Source organism: Saimiri boliviensis, chromosome 19 (genome assembly GCF_048565385.1).
Source record: "Saimiri boliviensis isolate mSaiBol1 chromosome 19, mSaiBol1.pri, whole genome shotgun sequence".
Lineage (NCBI taxonomy): Eukaryota > Metazoa > Chordata > Mammalia > Primates > Cebidae > Saimiri > Saimiri boliviensis.
The window spans coordinates 30,931,566-30,956,057 of NC_133467.1; the positions used below are offsets into that span (position 1 = coordinate 30,931,566).

Here is a 24,492-nt window from a genome sequence, read left to right on the forward strand (position 1 = left end):
CCTCTGACTCTGGGGTTCAAGCAGTTCTCTTGCCTCAGCTTTCCAGTAGCTGAGATTACAGGCGCCCACCCCCACGCTCAGCTAATTTTTGTATTTTTAGTAGAGATGGAGTTTCACCATATTGGCCAAGCTGATCTCTACCTCCTGACCTCAGGTGATCCACCTGCCTAGGCCTCCCAAAGTGCTGGGATTACAGGCGTGAGCCACCATTCCTGGCCTGAATTCTTTATTGTACTGGAGACTCAACAACAGCTATGTGAAATAGGCAGCAGTGTACGTTTTTTACAGGTAAATAAACTGAAACTCAAGTTAAATGAGTTTTACAGACTGTTAGAGGTGGGAGGATTTAAAGGTCTGCGAGTTCGCTCCCTTCATTTTCCTAGGTGTGGAAACTGAGGCTCAGTGAACTCATGTGATTTGACTTAGGTGCTAGGCTCATCAGGCAGGGCCCAGGCAGCCTCCCTTGTGAGTGTGCTTTTTACATCCCTGTGTCACCTTGCTCACAGGCAAGCCCCAGGTCTCTAACTTGGACCCAAGAATTCTGGTCTCTAAGGGAATCGGTCACCTGCTCACACCCCAGACACCATCACCCCACCCCAGGGCTCTGACATCACCTCCCCTGACCAATGAATGAAGTCCAAGCAATGGGTGAGGATGTGAATGTCAGCTACCTCCCCCACCCTGTGGTTGCAAAGATGCTCTAACAGGAAGTGGGTTAAGGAGCTGCACTGCTTCCTGCCCCCAAAAGCTGAGCGGGGCAAGAAGGGCGAGTGCCAGGCTGGGCCACGAGACACAGGACACAGTTTCTTGCCAGGGTCCTGGCAGCTTCCTCTTCAACAGCCACTTCCGTGTGGCCAGAACCCCAGAGGCAGGAGCTGCTGCCCGTTGCCCAGGCCACCCTCCACCCCCAGTTGGGAGCCCTGCCCCCCTGGGGCCGGGCCAAGCCCAGCAGCTGGCTGGGATCCCATGGGGTTCTGGTAGGGAGCAGGTCTTGGGGGATAGAGGTAATCGGGCCAGTGCCCTGGGGCTCTGGCCATGAAGTCTCGGCAGAAAGGAAAGAAGAAGGGCAGCTCCAAGGAGCGGGTGTTTGGGTGCGACTTGCAGGAGCACCTGCAGCACTCAGGCCAGGAGGGTAAGGAGGCTGCTCAGCTGCTGTGGGTGGGTTGGGAGGCACTGAGCGTCTGCAGCCCGATCCAGCCTGAGGGGCAGAATCAGCTTCGAATTGCTCCTAGGGAAGGGGCAGTGGCCTGGGGTCGCCATTCAAGAGAACAGTAAGCAGGCAAGACAGGAAGGGTGGCTGCCTTGTGTAACTTTCTGAGGATGGGTGGATGAGGGGATGAGAATGTGAGCACCCAGGGAGCAGTGAGGGGGAGGATGGAGAGATTGGAAACCCAGGGTGGATGAAACAGCGGGCAGGTGACTGGGAACAGGAGAGGGAGGGTGAGGCAGCAGGGTCAGGAGGGGAGTGGCTGAAAGGGCAGCGATCTGAATGAAAGGAGACAGGGAAGGGCCCCAGAAGGGTCTCAGGATGGCCCTTGAAGCAGGGGGTTTCCTAGCTGGAGAACACCCAGGGACGAGGTCATGGGCTCTGTTCCCATTGCAGCCTCGCTGGGTTGCAGGGGAAGATGTGGGGCTGGAAACAGCCTTCTTCCCCAGTCTCTGTGATTCTCTTGTTCTCCCTGTGCAAAAGAGAAACAAGCTCAAAGTGGGGGCCAAGGGGAGAAGCTGCTGAAATGGGGAAGAACGAAAGAAAGCGTGAGGCCTGGCTTGAAGCTGGAGGTGCAGGGTGCAAAGGAGGGTGGGTGTGGAGCTGTCTGTGGAGCTTACCTAGCTCCCTCCCTGGGTTACCTTGGAGTGGGCTCTGAAGCCAGAAGGACCAGGGACAATATCGGGTTCACAGCAGGGCCCGGCATGGAGCAGCCACTCAAAATCATTTCTTAATTCGATTTGAAATCGAACCCAGGTATCCTGGCTGCCCAGCCCAGCTTGTTTTTGGCACTTCAAGCTCCTCCTAGAGAAGGGCACAATTCTTTCCCCACTCCATCCCATCCCACCCCACCCCAATCTGTCATTTCCTCTTTGTGCCCTCCTCTGCTCTGGGCTGTGGTGCTTGCAGTGGAGGGAGGGTGATGGTGGTTCCCAGATCATTTCCTGCTCTTAGCTCCACCCCTGCACCCCTCCTTCCCCTTTTCTCCTCCCGCGAGAGGACCCGTATCCCCATTAGCCTTGGTTAAGGGAAAGCCCAAACCCCAGGGAAGAATGTGAAGCGGCTGAAGCAAACTTCTCTGAGCCTTCCTCTTCGCAGTGGGCAGAGTGGAGGTGGCACAGCCATCAGTGCACAGGGCTTACTCCTCTCTAAGGGACTCCTCTCAAGAGCTATGATTCTTGGCCAAGGACCATGAGATTTAATTGGAGATGTGGTCCTCCCAGCTCAAGGCAAACCCTCAGTTCAGCCTTTCTTGGTACTGCCCTTTCCTGTGGTCCACCAACCATCCCTATCTTGAAATACTGAACCCGCAGCCAGACCAGCCTCTGCCTGCATTCCCAGCAGGGAAGGGGCACGCTCTCTAGAGGGGACAGACATCTAGTCCCCTGATCCTAGCTGAATCTCAGAGCAGGGGACTAGAATCTCACCTGAGCCCAAGGGTGGGGTGATGTTGGGCACCAAAATAGCAGTGGTGGCCGCTTCCCTATCCCCCAGGTCTTCCCGGTACAGAGGGGTAGAAAGTGAAAGGAAGGATGGGGAGAGGCTGGTGATGGTTCTCTTTAACCCAATAGCCACAGAAAAATGAAAGCAAGGAGATCTGTGTTTCCAGTTATTTTACCCTCCCTGATCGTCTTGGTCTCCCCCATCCTCACAACCTTGCTCCATCTCAACCCTCTCTCCAGCTCGTTGCCCCCACGTGGGTCTCTTCCTTCCCTACACCCTATGTGTACTGAGTTCTTTCTTTTCCTAATCTTTGATGAATTGTTCAGATAGTTCTAATTCTCCAGGTCCCTAAGCTTTGGGCCCTCCTTCCTGAGCCTGCCCGCATTTCCTCATGTCTCCCTCCCTTTGACTTCAACCCTCTAACCCTGTCTGTAGCCTTTATCTCTCATGTTATCTCTCTGATCTCTAGCTCCCTAACTCCCCCATCTCTGTGACCCTGTGGTCTCTCCCCCCCCCCCCCCCCCCGTCTCCTTGACCCAGTTCCTCTGTGGCTGTGATTCCTTAGGCTCTTGAGTGTCCTCTTTAAAGGACTCTGGAGGTTCAAAATCAACAGAGAAGGCCGGGCGCGGTGGCTCATGTCTGTAATCCCAGCACTTTGGGAGGCCGAGGCGGGTAGATCACGAGGTCAAGAGATCGAGACCATCCTGGTCAACATGGTGAAACCCCGTCTCTACTAAAAATACAAAAAATTAGCTGGGCATGGTGGCGCGTGCCTGTAATCCCAGCTACTCAGGAGGCTGAGGCAGGAGAATTGCCTGAACCCAGGAAGCGGAGGTTGCGGTGAGCTGAGATCGCGCCATTGCACTCCAGCCTGGGTAACGAGAGCGAAACTCCGTCTCAAAAAAAAAAAAAAAAAAAAAATTCAAAATCAACAGAGAAGGGCAGGATGGAGAAGACCTGGTTTGGATGCTCCTCATGTGACAAAAACCTAGTGGTTTAGGTGACAGCAGACTATGAGTCAAAAGAGTGGGCTTAGCATTAGGCACCCAAGAGTACAGCAGCAGCTCAAACAAGGAGGGCCTGTCCCCATCTCTGCATTCAGTACTGGAAACCTGAGGTCAGCGGGATCCTAGAAAATGGGAGCGGGTACTGAAAGGATTGATGGTGAACTGTAGGGCTGAGACTGGGGACAGGCAAGAGAGGTGACTAGGGTGCAAAATTTAAGGAAGCATTCACTTTCAGGGTCCTACAAGTGCTCTAGGTGCCTTTTTTTTTTTTTTTTTTTTTTAGATGGAGTCTTGCTCTGTCATCAAAGCTGGATTGCAGTGGCACAATCTTGGCTCCCTGCAACCTTTACCTCCCACGTTCAAGCAATTCTCCCTGCCTCAGCTGCCTGAGTAGCCAGGACTACAGGCGTGCGCCACCATGCCTGGCTAAGTTTTGTGTTTTTAGTAGAAACAGGGTTTTGCCATTTAGTCAGGCTGGTCTCAAACTCCTGAGCTTAGGTGATTCACATACCTCAGCCACCCAAAATGCTGGGATTACAGGTGCATTCTTAAGAACGTACTCAAGACCAGGCATGGGTACTGTTGGCATTTGTGTGGCCCTGGGAATAAGTGCTTCCTTAAATTTTTCACACTAGATGCTTCCATAATCCCACCCAACTCCTGGCTGTGGTGTGCAGGAAGATGAAGAGTTTGGAAGCCATGTTGTATGAGGAGACTTGAAAGATTGTGATTGGCCAGGGCCAGTGGCTCACGCCTGTAATCCCAGCACTTTGGGAGGCCAAGGCAGGTGGATCACTTGAGGTCACGAGTTCGAGACCAGCCTGGCCAACATGGTGAGACCCCGTCTCTACTAAAAATACAAAAATTGGCTGGGAATGGTGGTGTTCGCCTGTAGTCCCAGCTACTCGGGAGACTGAGGCTGCAGTGAGCCAAGATTGCACCACTGCATTGCAGCCTGGGCAACAAATTGATACTTCATCTCAAAAAAAAGAAAGAGAAAAGGGCCAGGTGCCGTGGCTCACACCCGTAATCCCTGCACTTTGGGAGGCCAAGGTGGGCGAATCACCTGAGATCAGGAGTTTGAGACCAGACATAGAGAAACCCTCTCTCTACTAAAAATTCAAAATTAGCCAGGCGTGGTGGCACATGGTTGCAGTAGGCTCAGATCTTGACATCGCACTCCAGCCTGGGCAACAAGAGGAAAACTCTGTTTAAAAAAAAAAAGAAAGATTGGGGCTGATGAATTTATTATTTTATTCATTCCACATTTCTGTCTTACTTTATTCAACAAAGAGCTTGGGATGACTTCCCAAACCCAAAACTTTACAAAAGCTTAATTGAGGAATTGGGTTGAAGGAAAAATAAGAGGAAAAGAAAGATCAGCACCCAGCAATGCATATTACATGGCTCTTTGGTTCTTAGAGGTGGGCTCTGAGCTTCCTAGTGGTTAAAGAGGTAAACATAGGCCACGTGTGGTGGCTCATACCTGCAGTCGCAGTGATTTTGGTCAGGAGTTCGAGACCAGCCTGGTCAATACGGTGAGACTCCATCTCTACTAAAAGATATAAAAATGAGCCAGGCATGGTGGTGTGTGCCTGTAGTCCCAGCTACTCAGGAGGCTGAGGGACCAGAGTTGCTTGAACCCACCCAGAGCAAGACTCTGATCCAAAATAAACAAACAAATAAACAAACAAACATAATCAAGTGCAAGACTCATGCGGCCCATAAGAAAAAAAATAGATGGCTTAGGACAGGCGTCCCCAAACTTTTTACACAGGGGGCCAGTTCACTGTCCCTCAGACCGTTGGAGGGCCGCCACATACTGTGCTCCTCTCACTGACCACCAATGAAAGAGGTGCCCCTTCCTGAAGTGTGGCGGGGGGCCGGATAAATGGCCTCAGGGGGCTGCATGCGGCCCACAGGCTGTAGTTTGGGGATCCCTGGCTTAGGAGAAACACAGCCTTTTCTTTTTCTTTTCCTTCCCTTCCCTTTCCTTCTTTCACAGTCTCACTCTGTTGCCCACTCTGGAGTACAATGGTGTCATCATCACTCACTGCTGCCTCAAACTCCTAGGCTCAAGCAATCCTCCTGCTTTAGCCTCCCGAGTAGCTGGCACTACAGGCATGAGCAACCACATCCTACTGATTTTTTATTTTTTGTAGAGATGAGGTCTTGCTGTTACCCAGGCTGGTAACAAATGATCCTGGCCTCAAATGATCTACCCACCTTGGCCTCCCAAAGTATTGGGATTACAGGCTCCAGCTCCCATGCGAAACCCAGCTTTTTCTGATGCTGATATGTGAGAGGAATTCCTCTGATGGGTCCTAGTTAATAGGACCCAATGTTCTGTGATTGGCAATATTCTCCTTTAAATCTCCAAGGGATGTTATTGATTCTCATAATTGACTGATTAATTCAGAGTCATTTAACAAACATTGACTGAGCACCTGCTCTGTTTCAACACTGTACTAGATGCTGGGAGGATGTTATTACATGTTAGGAGGTATAAATACAAAATAAACTAATCCTAACAGATTGCATGAGGTGCTATAATACAGCTGTGAACAAAAGACTGGTGAACTATAATATAGATAGAAGAAAAAGGGTTAGAATTGGTGGTTATGTTTAAGATACGATTTTTGTTTGTTTTTTGTTTGTGAGAGGGAGTCTCACTCTGTTACCCAGGCTGGAGTGCACTGGTGCAATCTCAGCTCACTGCAACCACTACCTCCCAGGTTCAATCGATTCTCCTGCCTCAGCCATCCAAGTAGCTGGGACTACAGATGCACGCCACCATTCCAGGCTAATTTTGTATTTTTAGTAGAGATGGGGTTTTGCCATGCTGGCCAGGCTGGTCTTGAACTCTAGACCTCAAGTGATCTGCCCCCCTCGACCTCCCAAAGTGTTGGAATTATAGGTGTGAGCCACCATGCCTGGCCTAAGAGCTATTTTAAGAAATGCACAGAAATGCACAGAGGGTAATTCCAGGCAAGGGAATAATATGAGTAATGGTACCAAGGCTCGTTTATGGACTAGCAAAGGGCTGGATTATAGGATTTGTCAAGGAATTGTCTGGCGCTGTGGCTGGAATGGTGTCTGGACCTGGTTTGTGAAGGGCCTTATATACCAGGCTGAGGAGTCTCTCTTTTATTTTGTGTCTTTAAGGTAAGCAATGAGGATTAAGGTGGGGCAGAGTCGGGTGTATTCGAGGCCAAAAATCTAAAGTAGAGAAGTGCTTTAGAAGATAACTATGTAGCCTTGTGGAAATGGGATTCAATACACATTTTTGTTTTGTTTTGTTTTTGTTTTTGTTTTAAGACCAAGTCTTGCTCTGTCACTGAAGCTGGAGTGCAGTGGCACGATCTTGGCTCACGGCAGTCTCCACCTCCCGGGTTCAAGCAATTCTCCTGCCTCAGCCCCCCAGTAGCTAGAATTACAGGCATGTGCCTCCACACCTGGCTAATTTTTGTATTTTTAGTAGAGATGGGGTTTCACCATATTGGCCAGGCTGATCTCGAACTCTTGGCCTCAGGTGATCCTCCTGCCTTGATCTCCCAAAGTGCTGGAATTACAGGTGTGAACCACCTTGCCTGACCTAGTTTCTGAGGGTCTATCATGTCAGAAAATATAAGGAATAACAAGATGGATCACACTTAGATTTTGTCCTTAAGAAGCTTACAGTCTAGTAACAGGAGGGAGGCCGGGATTGGGAAAGAGTACAGCTTGTTGTACCCTTGATTTGAGTTCTGGCTCTAGCTGGGTGCTGCTGGGCACTCAGTACTTCTTCGACCCTCAGTTTTCTTTTCTGTAAAATGGGGACTAGAATATCTAATTTTTAAGGTTTTGTTTTGTTTTGTTTTCAGATTTTCTTGTTTATATTGCCATGGCTCTGTCATCCAGATTATCTAATTTTTTTTTTTTTTTTTTTTGAGACGGAGTTTCGCTCTTGTTACCCAGGCTGGAGTGCAATGGCGCGATCTCGGCTCACTGCAACCTCCGCCTCCTGGGTTCAGGCAATTCTCCTGCCTCAGCCTCCTGAGTAGCTGGGATTACAGGCACGTGCCACCATGCCCAGCTAATTTTTTTTGTATTTTTAGTAGAGACGGGGTTTCACCATGTTGACCAGGATGGTCTCGATCTCTTGACCTCGTGATCCACCCGCCTCAGCCTCCCAAAGTGCTGGGATTACAGGCGTGAGCCACCGCGCCCGGCCAGATTATCTAATTTTTAAGATTAAATGATAGACATATATAAAGCAGTCCAGGTGTGGTGGCTCATGCCTGTAATCCCAGCACTTTGGGAGGATCACCTCAGGTCAGGAGTTCAAGACTAGCCTGGCCAACATGATGAAATGCTGTCTCTACCAAAAATACAAAAATTAGCTGGGCGTGGTGGCACGTGTCTGTAATCCCAGATACTTGGGAGGCTGAGGCAGGAGAATTGCTTGAACCAGGAGGTGGAGGTTGCAATAAGCCAAGATTGTGCCACTGCACTCCAGTCTGGGCACTCCAGAGTGAGGCTCCATCTCAAAAAACAAACAAACAAAACCTGCAACAACAACAACAACAACAACAACAAAGAACTAACAGCCATGAGCTGAGCTTTCATACCAGAGGGTGTGTTTTAAAATAATCCTCAACAGTCCTGTTCCATTTCGATTGGGACAACTAATGTTCCTTCACTTTATGTACAGTGTTATGTAAATGCCCTTTTAAGATAAATCCTTGGCTGAGCAGTAGCTTATGCTGGTAATCTGGCACTTTGGGAGGCTGAGGCAGGCAAATCACCAAGTCAGGAGTTTGAGACCAGTCTGACCAACATGGAGAAACCCTGTCTGCACTAAAAATACCAAATTAGCCAGGCGTGGTGGGCACCTGTAATCCCAGCTACTCGGGAGACTGAGGCAAGTGAATTGAGGAGGTTGCAGTGAGCCAAGATCGTGCCATCAAACTCCAGCCCAGGCGACAGAGTGAGATTCCATCTCAAAAAAAAAAAAAAATAAATAAATAAAAGATAAGTCCTTGACTCTGCCTCCCCTACCAACCAGATTGTTGCCCCTTTAAAAATAACTAGTAATAGGCTGGGCGTGGTGGCTCACACCAGTAATCCAAGCACTTTGGAGGCCAAGGGGGCCGGATCACCTGAGGTTGGGAGTTCAAGACCAGCCTGACCAACATGGTGAAACCCCATCTTAAAAAAAATAAAATAAGGCCGGGCGCGGTGGCTCAAGCCTGTAATCCCAGCACTTTGGGAGGCCGAGGCGGGTGGATCACGAGGTCAAGAGATCGAGACCATCCTGGTCAACATAGTGAGACCCCGTCTCTACTAAAAATACAAAAAATTAGCTGGGCATGGTGGCGCGTGCCTGTAATCCCAGCTACTCAGGAGGCCGAGACAGGAGAATTGCCTGAACCCAGGAGGCGGAGGTTGCGGTGAGCCAAGATCGCGCCATTGCACTCCAGCCTGGGTAACAAGAGCGAAACTCCGTCTCAAAAAAAAAAAAACAAAAACAAACAAACAAACAAAAAAACAAACAAAAAAATAAAGTAACTAGTAATTACAGACAAATTTTCTTTCCTTTTTCTTTTCTTTCTTTCTTTTTTTTTTTTTTTTGAGATAAAGTTTCACTCTTGTTGCCCAGATTGGAGTGCAGTGGCATGATCTCAGCTCACTGCAACCTCCACCTCTCTGGTTCAAGTGATTCTCCTGCCTCAGCCTCCCAAATAGCTGGGATTACAGGCACATGCCACCACACCTAGGTAGTTTTTGTATTTTTAGTAGAGGTGATGTTTCACCATGTAGGTCAAGCTGGTCTCAAACTCTTGACCTCAGGCTATCCACGCCAGGTAGATTTTGTATTTTTTTTTTTTTGAGATGGAGTTTTGTTCTTGTTGCTCAAGCTGGAGTGCAATGGCGCGATCTCCACTCACTGCAACCTCTGCCTCCTGGGTTCAAGCGATTCTCTTGCCTCAGCTTCCCAAGTAGCTGGGATTACAAGTGCACACCACCATGCCTGCCTAATTTCTTGTATTTTTAGTAGAGACAGAGTTCTACCATGTTGGTCAGGCTGGTCTTGAACTCCTGACCTCACGTGATCCACCTGCCTTGGCCTCCCAAAGTTCTGGGATAACAGGCGTGACCTACCACACCCAGCCCAAGAGAGACAAATTTCTTTCTTTTTGTTTTCTTTCTTTCTTTCTTTTGAGATAGGTTCTCACTCTGTCACCCAGCAGGCCAGAGTGTGGCTTCCTGCAGCCCTTGCCTCCTGGGTTCAGGTGATCCTCCCACCTCAGCCTCCTGAATAGCTGGAACTACAGGTGTGCACCACTACACCCCTTTCATGTTTTTGTTTTTGTTTTGTAGAGACAGAGTTTCACCATGTTACTCAGGCTGGTCTTGAAATCCTGGGCTCACGCAATTCACCTGCCTCAGCCTCCCAAAGTGCTGGGATTACAGGTGTGAGTCACTGCACCCAGCCTGACAAATTTCACTTTAACAATGGCAGAACTGGCCGGGCGCAGTGGCTCACGCCTGTAATCCAAGCACTTTGGAGGCCGAGGCGGGCAGATCACCTGAGGTCAGGAGTTCAAGACCAGCCTGACCAACACGGTGAAACCCCATCTTAAAAAACAAACAAACAAACAAACAAAAGTAATAGCAGAACTTTCTTACATGTGCACAGCCATGTCACCAAAAAAAAAAAAAAAAAAAAAAAAAAGGAACTTCCTAACAAAGGGCTGATTGGGTAGTTTGGAGAGGCAGTGAGCTCCCAGGACCTTTAGGATCCGCTAAGCAGAGATACTGTAGATGGGTTGGCAGGGTGGAGCTGATGACCTGTAGGAATGTTTCTAACGAGTTTTTATTCCATGCGCTTTGCCCATGGTCTCCCCAAATCCCCTTCTCTGATGCTTTCATTTCTCAGACTCACTGCAGTCTCTGACCTCCCAGATCTTCTGATTTTGGTGTCTCTGCCCCGTCTGTGTTCCCAGTGCCACAGGTGCTAAAGAGCTGTGCAGAATTTGTGGAGGAGTATGGAGTGGTGGATGGGATCTACCGCCTCTCAGGGGTCTCCTCCAACATCCAGAAGCTTCGGTGAGTCAAACAGAGCAGGAGGGCTCTGTGACCAGGAGGCCAGGGAGCCAGAAGGTCATAGTAAGGGTTACCAACGACAGCAGACAGGGGGAGTGACAGGCAGTGGGGAGAAGGAAACACAGAGGCTAGATAAGGTCCTAGGGAGGTGCTCTAACAACTCCTCGAAAAAAGGTGGAGACCATGGGCACTCCCCCAATTTGGACGTGCGTGCACACACACACACACACACACACACTCTGCTTTCACATACACCATCCCCAAACACACTCAGCTTTAAAAGAAAAAAACTTAGATATAATTAACATATCACAAAATTCACCATTTAAAAAATGTATAATTCAGGCTGAGAGTGGTGGTTCACACCTGTAATCCCAGCACTTTGGGAGGCTGAGGCAAGTGGATCGCAAGGTCAGGAGTTCGAGACCAGCCTGACCAACATGTGAAACCCCATCTCTGCTAAAAATACAAAAATTGGCTGGGTGTGGTAGTATGCATCCATAATTCCAGCCACTCAGGAGGCTGAGGCAGGAGAATTGCTTGAACCTGGGAAGCGGAGGTTGCAGTGAGCCAAGATTGTGCCACTGCACTCCAACCTGGGTGACAGAGCAAGACTCCATCTCAAAAAAAAAAAAAAAAGAAATTCAGTTGTTTTTAGTATATTCACATAGGATGTATACTTCAGATTGTGATGATATGTAATCATCACTACAATCTAATTCCAGGTCATTTTCTTTTTTGATGGTTCATACCACCATGCCTGCCTAATTTTTGTATTTTTAGTAGAAATGTGGTTTCACTATGTTGACCAGATTGGTCTTAATATTTTTTTTTCAATATATATATATATTTTGAGATGGAGTCTTGCTCTGTTGCCCAGGCTGTAGTGCAGTGCTGCGACCTTGGCTCACTGCAGCCTCTGCCTCCTGGGTTCAAGTTGTTCTTCTGCCCAGCCTCCTGAATAGCTGGGGCTACAGGCATGTGCCATCACACCTGACTAATTTTTGCATCTTTAGTAGAGACGGAGTTTCACTATGTTGGCCAGGCTGGTCTTGCCCTCATGACCTCAAGTGATCCACCTGCTTTAGCCTCCCAAGTGCTGAGATTTCAGGCATGAGCCACCATGACCTGGCCTACGTATCTTTTTTTTTTTTAAAGATGGATTCTTACTCTGCTGCCCAAGCTGGAGTGGAGTGGCGAGATCTCAGCTCACTGCAGGCTCTGGCTCCTGGGTTTAAGCCATTCTCCTGCCTCGGCCTCCCAAAGTGCTGGGATTACAGGTGTGAGCCACCATGCCTGGCCTATCTTTTTTATTGTAGCCATTCCTGTAAATGTAAACTAGTATTTCAATGTGATTTATATTTGAGTTACTTTTGTTCTTTTCTTTTCTTTTTTTTTTTTTTTTTTGAGACAGAGTGTCACTCTGTTGCCAGGTTGGAGTGCAGTGGCGTGATCTCGGCTCAGTGCAAGTTCTGCCTCCAGGGTTCAAGCGATTCTCCTGCCTCAGCCTCCTGAGTAGCTGGGACTACAGGCGCCTGCCACCACACCCAGCTAATTTTTGCGTTTTTAGTAGAGAGATGGAGATTCACCATGTTGGCCAGGCTGGTCTTGATCTCTTGACCTCGTGATCTGCCCACCTTGGCCTCCCAAAGTACTGGGATTACAAGCGTGAGCCACTGTGCCCAGCTTCTTCTTTTTTTTTTTTTTTTTTTTTTTTTGAGACTGGGTCTCACTCTGTCACCTAATCTAGAGTGCTGTGGCACGGCCATGCTTCACTGCAGACTCTACCTCGTAGGCTTAATCCTCTGACCTTAGCCTTCCGAGTAGTTGGGATTACAGGCATGAACCACCTCCCCTAGCCTATATTTGCATTTCTGTAATAGGTAATGGTGTTGAACATCTTTTCCTGTGCTTATTGGCTGCTTGCATATCTTCTTTGGAGCAACAGTAATGTTTATTCAAATCCTTTGCCCATTTTTTTCTCCCTTTCCTATGGTGCCGACTTTACCCGTATAAAAATTTGGCTTATTTGTTTAGCTGGGCATGGTGGTGCACACCTGTAGTCCCAGCTACTCAAGAGGCTGAGGGAGGAGAATCACTTGAACCCAGAAGGCGGAGGCTGCAGTGAGCCGAGATCGTACCACTGCACTCCAGCCTGGGAGACAGAGCAAGACTCTGTCTCAAAATAAAAAGAAAAAAAAAGTGGCTTATTTGTCTTTCTAATCATTGAATTATAGGAGTTCTTTTTAAGTGTACCCGTACTTAAAAAGAAAAAAGAGTTCTTTATACATTCTGAATAGTATACCCTCAATCAGATAAACAGTTTGCAAATACTTACTCCCATTTTATGGGTTGTCTTCACTCTTTTAACAGGGTCTTTTGACATACAAATGTTTTAAATTTTAACGTTCAATGTATCCATTGTTTTGTTCGCTTGTGCTTTTAGTGTCAAATCTAAGAAACTGTTGCCTAATCCTAGGCCTTAAAGGCTTACACTTACGTTTCTTTCTAAGAGTTACATCCACCCACTTTTACATGTACCCAGTGACACAGACTTAGGATCATCCCCTATTGACTCTTACAAGCCCTTGTATTGCTACACATTATCTCTAACATATCCCTAACATATCCCTGTTCATGCATAAATCCACTTATCTGCACATGTATGCATCCTCACATTCACATCTGCATGTCAACATATGCAATACCTTATACATACACATATGGCTCATATGCGTATTTGTCCCAACATTCTCCTTCCAAGTCCCACACATGTTGACCCATGACGGTGCCGGGACCCATCTCTACAGCTCCCACCTCACCCCACATCAGGCGTCCCCAAACTAGGGCCCCCGGGCCGCTTGCGGGCCCCTGAGGCCATTTATCCGGCCCCCCGCCACACTTCAGGAAGGGGCACCTCTTTCATTGGTGGTCAGAGGAGCACGGTATGTGGCGGCCCTCCAACGGTCTGAGGGACAGTAAACTGGCCCCCTGTGTAAAAAGTTTGGGGACGCCTGCCCCACATTATCCCAACCCTTACCACTCCTGACCACACTGCACCTACCCAGGCAGGAATTTGAGGCAGAGCGGAAGCCAGACCTGCGGCGGGATGTTTACCTCCAGGACATTCACTGCGTCTCCTCGCTGTGCAAGGCTTATTTCAGAGAACTGCCAGATCCCCTGCTCACTTACCGGCTCTATGACAAGTTTGCCGTGAGTTGAGAGGCAGGGGGGTGGAAGACAGGGCTCAGGGGTGGACAGTCTGGTTTTGACTTCTAAGGCGTGTCACATACCAGCCAGAGTCCTAGCGATCCTGAATGACAGAGACCACAGAAAGTCTTTACTGGGGAAAAGACCCCTCCTGGCCAAATATCCCAGCCCCTACGACCTCTGTCCTCCTCCATCAATCCCTCTTCTCTTCATCTTCCCTCTGCTATGCCCTTCTCCTAAGGTCTGCAGATTGCACACAGCACAGTGACGAGACTTGGGGAGGCAGAGGCAGATTGTTGTAGCTGGAAGGCCCTTGGAAATCATGTAGACCGGAACTTCCCTACGCTTAAAAGAATGAGAATACATTTTAGAAGTCAAGTTTTTTCAAGGATGCCCCTCCATTCACTGTAATTGTGTAGTGAACATCTTTTTTTTTTTTTTTTTTTTTCTTTATTTTGAAATGGAGTCTCACTCTGTCACCCAGGCTGGAGTGCCGTGGTGGGATCTTGGCTCACTGCAGACTCCGCTTCCCAGCTTCAAGCAATTCTGCCTCAGCCTCCTGTGTAGCTGGGATTACAAGCACCTGCCATGATGCCTGGCTAATTTTTTGTATTTTTGATGGACACAGTGTTTCACCATGTTGGCCAGGCTAATTTCAAACCCCTGACCTCAGGTGATCCACCCACCTCGGCCTCTCAAAGTGCTGTGATTACAGGTGTAAGCCACCGTGCCCGGCCTGTTTTTTGTTTTCTTGACAGGGTCTCCTTCTGTTACCCAGGCTGGAGTGCAATCGTGTGATCACAGCTCACTGTAACCTCAATCTCCCCAGCTCAAGTGATCCTCCTACCTCAGCCTCCTGAGCAGATGGGACTACAGGCGTGCACCATCATGCCTGGCTGATTTTTAAAATTCAGTAGAGACAAGGTCTTGCTGTGTTGCCTAGGCTGGTCTCAAACTCCTGAGCTTAAGAAATCCTCCCACCTTAGCTTTCCAAAGTGCTGGGGTTATAGGTGTGAGCCACTGTGCCCAGCCTGAACATCTTTTAAATGTGAAAACACGTGAAAAATATGCTATCTTGAATTGAGTAACACTTTAAAAATAAGTTGTGCTTTATTTAGCACAACAGCACTGAGAGACCCTGAATGCTAGCAGCACCCTGCTCAGTCCACACCAGCTAGGTTGGGGTGGGGAATGGCCTTCCTGGACACAATGAAACAACTCTGCAGTCCCTGGGGCACCCACAGGTGGCACCACTGAAGTAGCTGAGTACCAGAGCTCTACGAATGGAGGATGGTAAGGCAACGAGTTGTCAAGGTCACAAAAGCTATGACGTGGCATAACCAAAATTCAGCCAGCATCTTTCTGGGCCCCAAATTCTGAGCTTTCTCTGTCAGTGCACCTCAGATGATGTAGGCCAGAGGAGCACAGAGTCCCAGTGCACACTGTTCCTGAGAACTTGGTTAGGAGCTCTGGTGAGTAAGCAGGGGCATTGCTGGGTCACTGACTCCTGCTTCTTGCACCCTTGTCAATCAGGAGGCTGTAGCAGTGCAACTGGAACCTGAGCGCTTGGTCAAGATCCTAGAGGTGCTTCAAGAACTCCCCGTCCCCAACTACAAGTATGTGGGGTTCCACATCTGCCCAGCAACCTGAGACAACTCATTCACTCTCTGCCTGGAGCCTTAAGGGGGTCCTACTGGCTCCCAGGTCCTAGTCCTAATGCCTACCCTGGGCATTCCCTGTGTGATCCGTGCCCCCGCTTTCTGCAGGACCCTGGAGTTCCTCATGAGGCACTTGGTGCACATGGCCTCGTTCAGTGCCCAGACCAACATGCATGCTCGTAACCTGGCCATCGTGTGGGCTCCCAATCTGCTGAGGTAGGTGCATGTGTGATCAGTGTGTGGGGATCCTGTGAGATACGTGCCTCTGGGAGGCTGCGCCCAGATTGAGGTGCGACTGCGTGGATACACTGGAGAAGGGTAGGGGCTCACAAAGCCTGGTGAAGAAAGAAATTTTGAGATTGACTCAGGTGGGGCCCACCCATTTTAGCTCCGTCTCTGCGATCAAATAAAGTCCCCAAAGGGCAGGACTTTTGTGTTTTCCTACAGTGTGTCACTGAGCTCAGGGACTAGAACATAATAGTTTCATGCCAATTTTTTTTGTTTTTGAGACAGAGTCTTGCTCTGTTGCCCAGGCTGGAGAGCAGTGGCGTAGTCTCAACTCACTACAATCTCCGCTTCCTGAATTCAAAGGATTCTGGCACCTCAGCCTCCTAAGTGGCTGGGATTACAGGCATGAGCCACCACAGCTGGCTAATTTTTGTATTTTTAGTAGAGAGACGGGGTTTTACCACGTTGGCCAGGCTGATCTTGAACTCCTGACCTCAAGTGATCCACCCACCTCCTCCCTGTGCAAGTGCTAGGATTACAGGTGTGAGCCACTGTGCCTGGCCCTATGTCAAATGTTTTTTGAGCAAAACATCTTGCAGTCTGTTGGAGAACTGGCTGGCATATCACTCACTGTAGTGGTGCAAGACAGACTAGGTCGTCCTCTAATTCATTATAAAATTTATTATAGCCGGGCGCGGTGGCTCACGCCTGTAATCCCAGCACTTTGGGAGGCCGAGGCGGGTGGATCACGAGGTCAAGAGATCGAGACCATCCTGGTCAACATGGTGAAACCCTGTCTCTACTAAAAATACAAAAAAATTAGCTGGGCATGGTGGCGCGTGCCTGTAATCCCAGCTACTCAGGAGGCTGAGGCAGGAGAATTGCCTGAACCCAGGAGGCGGAGGTTGCGGTGAGCCGACATCACGCCATCGCACTCCAGCCTGGGTCACAAGAGCGAAACTCCGTCTCAAAAAAAAAAAAAAATTATTATAAACAAGACACCCTGGTGTGCAAAGGAAACAGAGATTAACCCTGAGAAGGCTGTCCAAGAAGGCTTCCTTCCTGGAAGTCTTCAAGTGGCATTTGAGAATTGGAAGAATTATGCATACAGTTTAAGAGGTGGAAATGGGGTTAAGGTCATGAGAGAGAGAGAGAGCGAGAGATAGAGAGAGAGAGAGAGAGAGAGAAAGGTATTTTCAGGGAGAATCTGGATTGGGAAGTATGGTGGGGCTGAGGGGGAGAAGAATTGTCCATCTCCACAGGTCTAAGGACATAGAGGCCTCGGGCTTCAATGGGACAGCAGCCTTCATGGAGGTGCGGGTGCAGTCCATCGTCGTGGAGTTCATCCTTACACACGTGGACCAGCTCTTCGGGGGTGCTGCTCTTTCTGGTCAGTGTCCTTCCTGCCCTCCTAATATCCCACTATCTGGGGAGTCAAGTCACTTACAGAGAGCCTTGAAGGTCACCTAGTTCAGCTGAGTCTCATACCGGGATGTTGGTGGTGGTGACATGGAGAGAACCCTGGGGAGATATTGGTGCAGTCAGGACTTGAGCAGATCACTTCTGCTGCCAGTCCAGGGCATAGCTTGACCTCTGAGTCACCATCCTGGCTCCCAAGGCTAGTGATAGCTCATACCCACTCCCAGCCCACAGGACCAATATCCTGGGATCTCCTGGCCCTCTTTGTCTATGAGGACACTCTTTTGAGGTGATGGACATAGAGGCACTGTCTTTAGGGGTGTTGGTGTATCCCAACCTGGCAGTTGGTGAGGGGTGATGAAGGATTGGGTGCCTGAGACCCCTCTCTTGGCCCTGTTCCTGGCTGGCCAATTCCTTTTCTGTTCCCAGGTGGTGAGGTGGAGAGTGGATGGCGATCACTTCCAGGGACCCGGGCATCAGGCAGTCCTGAAGACCTTATGCCCAGGCCCCTGCCTTACCACCTGCCTAGCATTCTGCAGGCTGGTGATGGACCCCCACAGATTCGGCCCTACCACACTATCATTGAGATTGCCGAGCACAAGTAAGGCCTCCTTCCCGGGCCCTCCTCCCCTGCGCTGACCACCACGTTCCAACCTCCAATTATGCCCCTCCGTTCTCTGTAGGAGAAAGGGGTCTCTGAAAGTCAGAAAGTGGAGGTCTATCTTCAATCTAGGTCGCTCTGGCCATGAGACAAAGCGTAAACTTCCACGGGGAGCTGAGGACCGGGGTAAGTCTGGGGACATTGGGGGAGCTCTGCTGAGGGTGCACAGGCCCTGGCTCTACCCACAGCCCTGTCTTACAGAGGATAAATCCAGTAAGGGGACACTTCGGCCAGCCAAAAGCATGGACTCACTGAGTGCTGCGGCTGGGGCCAGCGACGGTGAGTATGGGGGTGCATGTCTGCATACGTACGTGTGTGTGCTATGTGACCAGTACGGGCCTGTGTGTGCATGTGTGTGTGTACATGTGGCCAACTGTGTTCAATCATTTCAAAAATATTTAACGAGTGCCTCTTATATGCCAGCCACGGTACTGAATGCTATATTTACAATGGTGAGCTCATTGTCTAATCTATGGGTTTGTTGATGAGTGTTCGTATGGGAAGGGACAGCATGGCTGTGTGGTGGTGGCGGTGGTGATGACAGCCAGTGACTGTATTTGCAGGGAAGGGAGGGAGTTCCCTAGGTATGTGAAGGTGGGGTGATCTCTGACCTACTGGCCGGGTGGAGAGTTTGTAGTAGTGATCAAAAGAAGCTGGGCCTGGTACCTTCCAGTCTGTCCTTGCTCTCAGGCCTGAGAAAGCAGAAAGCATTCTCCAGAACCTTCTTGAGATGTCTAGACCCCTTGCCCTTGGAGTTTAGGCCACTGCCTACCTGGTCTTCTCTTTCCTCCACAGAGCCAGAGGGGCTGGTGGGGCCCGGCAGTCCCCGGCCAAGCCCATTGCTGCCTGAGAGCTTGGAGAACGATTCTATAGAGACACCAGAGGGTGAACAGGAGCCTGAGGCAGAAGCACTGGGTGGCACAAACTCTGAGCCAGGCACACCCCGAGCTGGGCGGTCAGCCATCCGGGCTGGGGGCAGCAGCCGTGCAGAGCGCTGTGCTGGGGTCCACATCTCAGACCCCTACAATGTCAACCTCCCGCTACACATCACCTCCATCCTCAGTGTGCCCCCAAACATCATCTCCAACGTTTCCTTGGCCAGGCTCACCCGTGGCCTCGAGTGCCCTGCTCTGCAGCACCGGCCAAGCCCTGCCTCTGGCCCTGGCCCTGGCCCTGGCCTTGGCCCTGGCCCCCCAGGTGAGGACCCAAAAGATTGAACAAGACTGGGAAAGGGGACTAGAACCCCAGGCTGAAGCTGTGATGCTGGAAGATTCACCCTAGAAAGGGCAGAGGCCTCAGTCCTTGGACTTTGGGGTGGTTACCTTCAGCTGCCTCTCTAGATTCAGGGTTGCAGAAATCCAGTAGTATTACCAGGATACGTGAAATCTATGGAGAGGAGATCTCTAGCAGCCTTCAGAGCACTGATGTACTCAAGAATGGGGGCTGTGTCAGACACATACAGCAGGGATTACTAAGGACAAGTGTGGGAATATATAATAGATGGATGGGTAATGATAATAGTAAATCAATACTATCAGCTAACATTTATCAAGAGTTTATTAAGTACTGGCTGGGCACAGTGGCTCACGCCTGTAATCCCAGCACTTTGGGAGGCCGAGGCAGGCAAATCACCTGAGGTCCGGAGTTCGAGACCAGCCTGCCCAACATGGCGAAACCCTGTCTCTACCAAACACGCAAAAAATTGGCTGGGCATGGTGGTGGGTGCCTGTGGTCCCAGCTGCTCGGGAGGCAAGGGCAGGAGAACTGTTTGAATTCGGGAGGTGGAGGTTGCAGTGAGCTGAGATTATGCCACTGCACTCCAGCCTGAGCAACAAGAGTAAAACTCTGTCTCAAAAATCAAGTGCTGTGATTGCAGGAATTAGCTTGTTTCATTTCCTCATAATTTTATGTCGTAGGTATTGTTATTTTTCTGTTACAGCAGTGGAAACTGAGACCTGACACTTAGGTTATCAATTTGCTATTGATTTAGGTAGAAGTAGCAGAGCTGGGATCTGATCCTTGCTCTGACTCCAGTTCCTGAAGTGTCACTCATGAGAAGTCCTGAGGCAGGATAGGATAGTGGGTAAGAACATGGGCTATAGAGTTAAGTAAACTTGGGTTCAAATTTTGGCTGTGTTGCATATTAGTTACATGACCTTAGACAAACTGTTTAATCTCTCTGAGCCTCAGTTTCCTGATATATAAAATGGGGACAATACCCCACATAATAGTTTGGAGGAAAAAATAAGACAATGCATTGTAAAATGGATAGCACAGTGCTTGGCACCTCATAGGGGCTCAATTAAGGTAGCAAGCCGGGCCGGGCGCGGTGGCTCAAGCCTATAATCCCAGCACTCTGGGAGGCCGAGGCGGGTGGATCACGAGGTCAAGAGATCGAGACCATCCTGGTCACATGGTGAAACCCTGTCTCTACTAAAAATACAAAAAATTAGCTGGGCATGGTGGCGCGTGCCTGTAATCCCAGCTACTCCGGAGGCTGAGGCAGGAGAATTGCCTGAACCCAGGAGGCGGAGGTTGCGGTGAGCCGAGATCGCGCCATTGCACTCCAGCCTGGGTAACAAGAGCGAAACTCCGTCTCAAAAAAAAAAAAAACAAAAAAAAACAAAACAAAAAAAAAAAAAACCAAAAAGGTAGCAAGCCAGTAATAAGGGATATTGTTCTGAGAGGATCAGTCACGCAGAGTAGCTATGCTGGGAGTGCTGGGTCCCATAGCAATGCTAGGAGGACCCACATTTAAAAGGGTCGGGGCTTGACCTTTGTATTCCTGGGACTACTTCTCCCCCAACAGATGAGAAGTCAGAAGCAAGTCCAGCAGCCCCAGGTCCCCTGGAAGACTCAGGCCCAGACAACTTGGCTCCTGCCCTGGAGGACTCCCTGTCCCAGGAGGTGCAGGACTCCTTCTCCTTCCTAGAGGATTCAAGCAGCTCAGAACCTGAGTGGGTGGGGGCAGAGGATGGGGAGGTGGCCCAGGCAGAAGCAGCAGGAGCAGCCTTCTCCCCTGGGGAGGACGACCCTGGGATGGGCTACCTGGAGGAGCTCCTGGGAGTTGGGCCTCAGGTAAGGAGAGCTGTGTTGGGTTTGGGGGTGGCATGGAGTCAAGGGTGGACAGGGCCTCCTGATCCTGAGCCACAATGCTGTGCCTACAGGTGGAGGAGTTCTCTGTGGAGCCGCCCCTGGATGACCTGTCTCTGGATGAGGCACAGTTTGTCTTAGCTCCTAGCTGCTGTTCCCTGGACTCTGTTGGCCCCAGGGCTGAAGTTGTGGAGGAAAATGGGGAGGAAGTCTTCCTGAGTGCCTATGATGACCTAAGTCCCCTTCTGGGACCTAAATCCCCAATCTGGGAAGGTGCATCGAGTCTGGAGGAAGAGGCAGCAGAATGTGGAAGGCAGGATCCGGGACAGACTGAGGAAGAGCAAGCATGCTGGGCAGTTGGGGAGGACAAGGAGGCTGAGCCTGGAGGCAGACTAGACATCCAGGAAGAAGCTGAGGGAAGTCCAGAGATCAAGGTGGAGGCTGGAAAGGCCAGTGAGAATGAAGGAGAGGCTGGGGGAAGCCCAGAGACAAAGGTCAGATTGAGAGAAGGGAGTAGGGAAGAGACAGAGGCCAAGGGAGAGACGTCCAAAGGTCAGAAGAAGGCTGACAATATGGTGGAGGCTAAAGGTGTGGAGGAACCAGGAGGAGAGCAGTATACAGATGAGAAGGAAAAAGAAACTGAGAGAGAAGAGGCTGGGCAAGGAGAGGAAGCCCAGGTAGAAGCTAGAAGTGATCTAGAGCAAGAGGCCCAGGAAGATCAAGTTGCTGAGGAGAAATGGGAAGTTGTAGATAAACAAAAGGCTGAGGGAGTCAGAGAGGAGGAGGACAAAGAACAGAGGGGGAAGGGAGATGATGAAGCACGAAAAGACCAAGGAGATGGTGAAGACGGCAGAAGCCCAGAAGCAGCAGCTGAAGGAGGAGCAGGGGAAGTCAACAAGGAATGGGAGAATGGGGATGGAGGGGCTGAGGGAGACCAGAGGACTGGAGGGGACTATTTAGAAGAGGGCACCCTTTCCGAAGGTTCAGGTCCTTCAGAGTCCCTGGAGGTTGACTGTGCCAAAGAGGGCAATGCCCACTCTTCTGAGATGGAAGAGGCAGCCCCACAGTCATCCCAACCAGAGGAGATGAAGCCTGAGGGGCAGCCCAGTCCAGAGGGCTGTAATCTATGCCCCTGTTCCCTGGGCTTGGGTGGCGTGGGCATGCGTCTAGCTTCCTCTCTGGTTCAGGTCCAACAGGTCCGCTCTGTGCCTGTGGTGCCCCCCAAACCACAGTTTGCCAAGATGCCCAGTGCAATGTGTAGCAAGATTCATGTGGCACCTGCAAATCCAAGCCCAAGACCTGGCCGGCTTGATGTGACTTCTGGAGAAAGGGCTTGGGGGTCCCGACCTTCTCGATCCTCTTGGAGGAATGGGGGCAGTCTTTCCTTTGATGCTGCTGTGGCCCTAGCCAGGGACCGCCAAAGGACTGAGGCTCAGGGAGTTCGGCGAAACCAGACCTGTCCTGAGGGTGGAGACTACTGCCTCATCCCCAGAACCTCCCCCTGCAGCATGATCTCTGCCCATTCTCCTCGGCCCGTTAGCTGCCTGGAGCTCCCATCTGAAGGCACACAAGGGTCTGGATCCTGGAGTCGTCTTAGTCTGCCCCCCAGAGAACACCAGGTCCCTGACTCCCTGTTGTCTCCCCAGCGCCGATCGTATGCATTTGAAGCACAGGCTAACCCTGGGAAGGGTGAGGGACTGTGATTAGGACAGAGCTCTGGGCAAAGGGGACTTTGTGATTAGGACAGAGCTCTGGGTAAGTTGTTTTGAATCTCCAGGGTTCCTGACTAGCTGTGTCTTTTCTCTTTTTTCCCCCCAAGACGGAGTTTTGCTCATGTGGCCCAGGCTGGAGTACAATGGTGCCATCTCAGCTGACCCCAGCGTCCGCCTCCTGGGTTCAAGTGATTCTCCTGCCTCAGTCTCCTGAGTAGCTGGGATTACTAATTTTGTATTTTTTAGTAGAGGCAGGGTTTCTCCATGTTGGTCAGGCTGGTCTTGTACTCCTGACCTCAGGTGATCCACCTGCCTCAGCCTTCCAAAGTGCTAGGATTACAGGTGTGAGCCACTGTGCCCGGCCCTGACTAGCTGTCTCTTCTGCAGCTGGAGCAGCTGTATTGCCCAACTCTATAGGCTCTGGCCCTCCAGCTTCTCTTTTTGACTGTGGGAGGCACTGCCTTGATTGGTTTACCGGAACTTGTCTCAGATGCAAAACACTTATCTCTTAGGAGATTCCCAAGAAAGTCAACAAGATCCTGTCCCCAGGGAGTGAGTCATTGGCCAAAGGGAACATAGGGTAGGCAGAAAACTTAAAAGAGTTTCTTAAAGTGAAGACTGGAGAATTCCAGTCAAGTTCCTCCCTTCCTCTGAGCTATGAATCTCTCTTCATGAAAGCTAAGGGTAGAGACAGGGAGGACGGGGCCAGGTTAGAGCCTTCCATACACAAACACTTCTAGAGTTGCCCATTTCTGTTCTGTTCTTGGACCCTTAGATACCTCCTGACCCTTTTAGCTCCAGATTAGGAGAAACGTCCAGCAAGCTCTTTGAAGCCCTCAGTATTTGTTGGAGGGACTGGACTCCTCTCCAGCTCCCCCACCCTCTGCCTCCAGTCATATGTACAAGAGAGGTCCTGTACAGATCTCTCTGGGCTCTCATTTTTCCTTTGGAATAACTTCTTCCTATTTCAGGAAAGGGAAATGGTGTCACTCGAGCCCTGGAACTGCTTCTCCAGCCAGGCTGGGGCCACAGGTCCCACTCAAGTGAAGGTCAATGTCTCAGAATAAAGGCTGTATTGTTACAAATAGTGTGGGGTCTCATCATTCTTATTAAAGTCTTTGATGATAGGTATTATATTTTCTTTCTTTTTTTTTTTTTTGGTATTATATTTTCTTTGGCAAAACATTCTTTTTCTTCTTGCTGTTTGGGCGCTCTTCCTCAGTTGTCATGGAGACTAGTGGTTAGAAACTAGAACTAGGTTCATGGTGGTCAGGAAATAGGGAAGAGAAACTTATATTTACATAATGCTCATTATATGCCAGGAACTGGGCTAAGTATTCTGTGCTCACAGAATCTATGTCCTTGATTTTATTTAATCCACATCATTCTGGAAGGTTGGTGCTGGTATCTCCAATTTACACATGAGGAAACTAAGGCTTAACTAAGTCAAAATGTTTGTCAAAGACCTCAGAGGTAAGAAGTGGCACAAATGGGTTTGAAACCTGGATTTGCCTGGCCCCCAAGTTTGAATTCTTCCTATTATACCACACTACTCCAAATCCACTCAGGGTAAAGATCTTGATTGAGAAGAATGGGAATCAAGATTCCCGTCACATAAAGTGAGTCTTTAGAAAGCTAGAAGCCTTGGGGTCTTTAGGTGAGTAATTGCTGACGCGAATTAACAAGGAATATACCCAGATCTTTTTTTTTTTTTTTTTATTTCGCTCTTGTTACCCAGGCTGGAGTGCAATGGCGCGATCTCGGC

The 24,492-nt window shown here is 49.8% G+C and overlaps 1 protein-coding gene and 1 long non-coding RNA gene across 3 annotated transcripts; both read left to right on the forward strand.

Moving 5' to 3' along the window:
• Positions 1 to 702: 702 nt before the first annotated feature.
• ARHGAP30 (Rho GTPase activating protein 30) lies at positions 703 to 23,812 on the forward strand. 2 transcript variants are annotated; one of them, XM_003937966.4, is made up of 12 exons: positions 703 to 1,132; positions 10,647 to 10,749; positions 13,815 to 13,959; positions 15,490 to 15,572; positions 15,723 to 15,830; positions 17,105 to 17,232; positions 17,691 to 17,862; positions 17,945 to 18,048; positions 18,124 to 18,201; positions 18,718 to 19,119; positions 20,732 to 21,000; positions 21,090 to 23,812. In XM_003937966.4, exons 1-12 carry the CDS (start codon positions 1,036 to 1,038, stop codon positions 22,716 to 22,718), a joined length of 3,318 nt encoding a protein of 1,105 aa, XP_003938015.1. In that variant the 5' UTR covers positions 703 to 1,035; the 3' UTR covers positions 22,719 to 23,812. The 2 variants fall into 2 exon arrangements, with proteins under 2 accessions (XP_003938015.1, XP_010346870.1); XM_010348568.3 differs by having other exon boundaries at positions 20,732 to 20,829.
• Positions 3,178 to 10,308, forward strand: LOC141582238 (uncharacterized). Its single transcript, XR_012515046.1, has 2 exons — positions 3,178 to 10,037; positions 10,254 to 10,308. It is a non-coding gene; the product is annotated as an uncharacterized LOC141582238 (long non-coding RNA).
• Positions 23,813 to 24,492: the final 680 nt, after the last annotated feature.

Excerpts from the sequence above, each read along its gene's own strand:
- ARHGAP30 (XM_003937966.4), top strand. The coding sequence starts at position 1,036 with ATGAAGTCTCGGCAGAAAGGAAAGAAGAAGGGCAGCTCCAAGGAGCGG. Across the intron at positions 10,750-13,814 it reads TCCAACATCCAGAAGCTTCG|GCAGGAATTTGAGGCAGAGC; the intron begins GTGAGTCAAACA and ends GCACCTACCCAG. Across the intron at positions 15,831-17,104 it reads TGGGCTCCCAATCTGCTGAG|GTCTAAGGACATAGAGGCCT; the intron begins GTAGGTGCATGT and ends CCATCTCCACAG.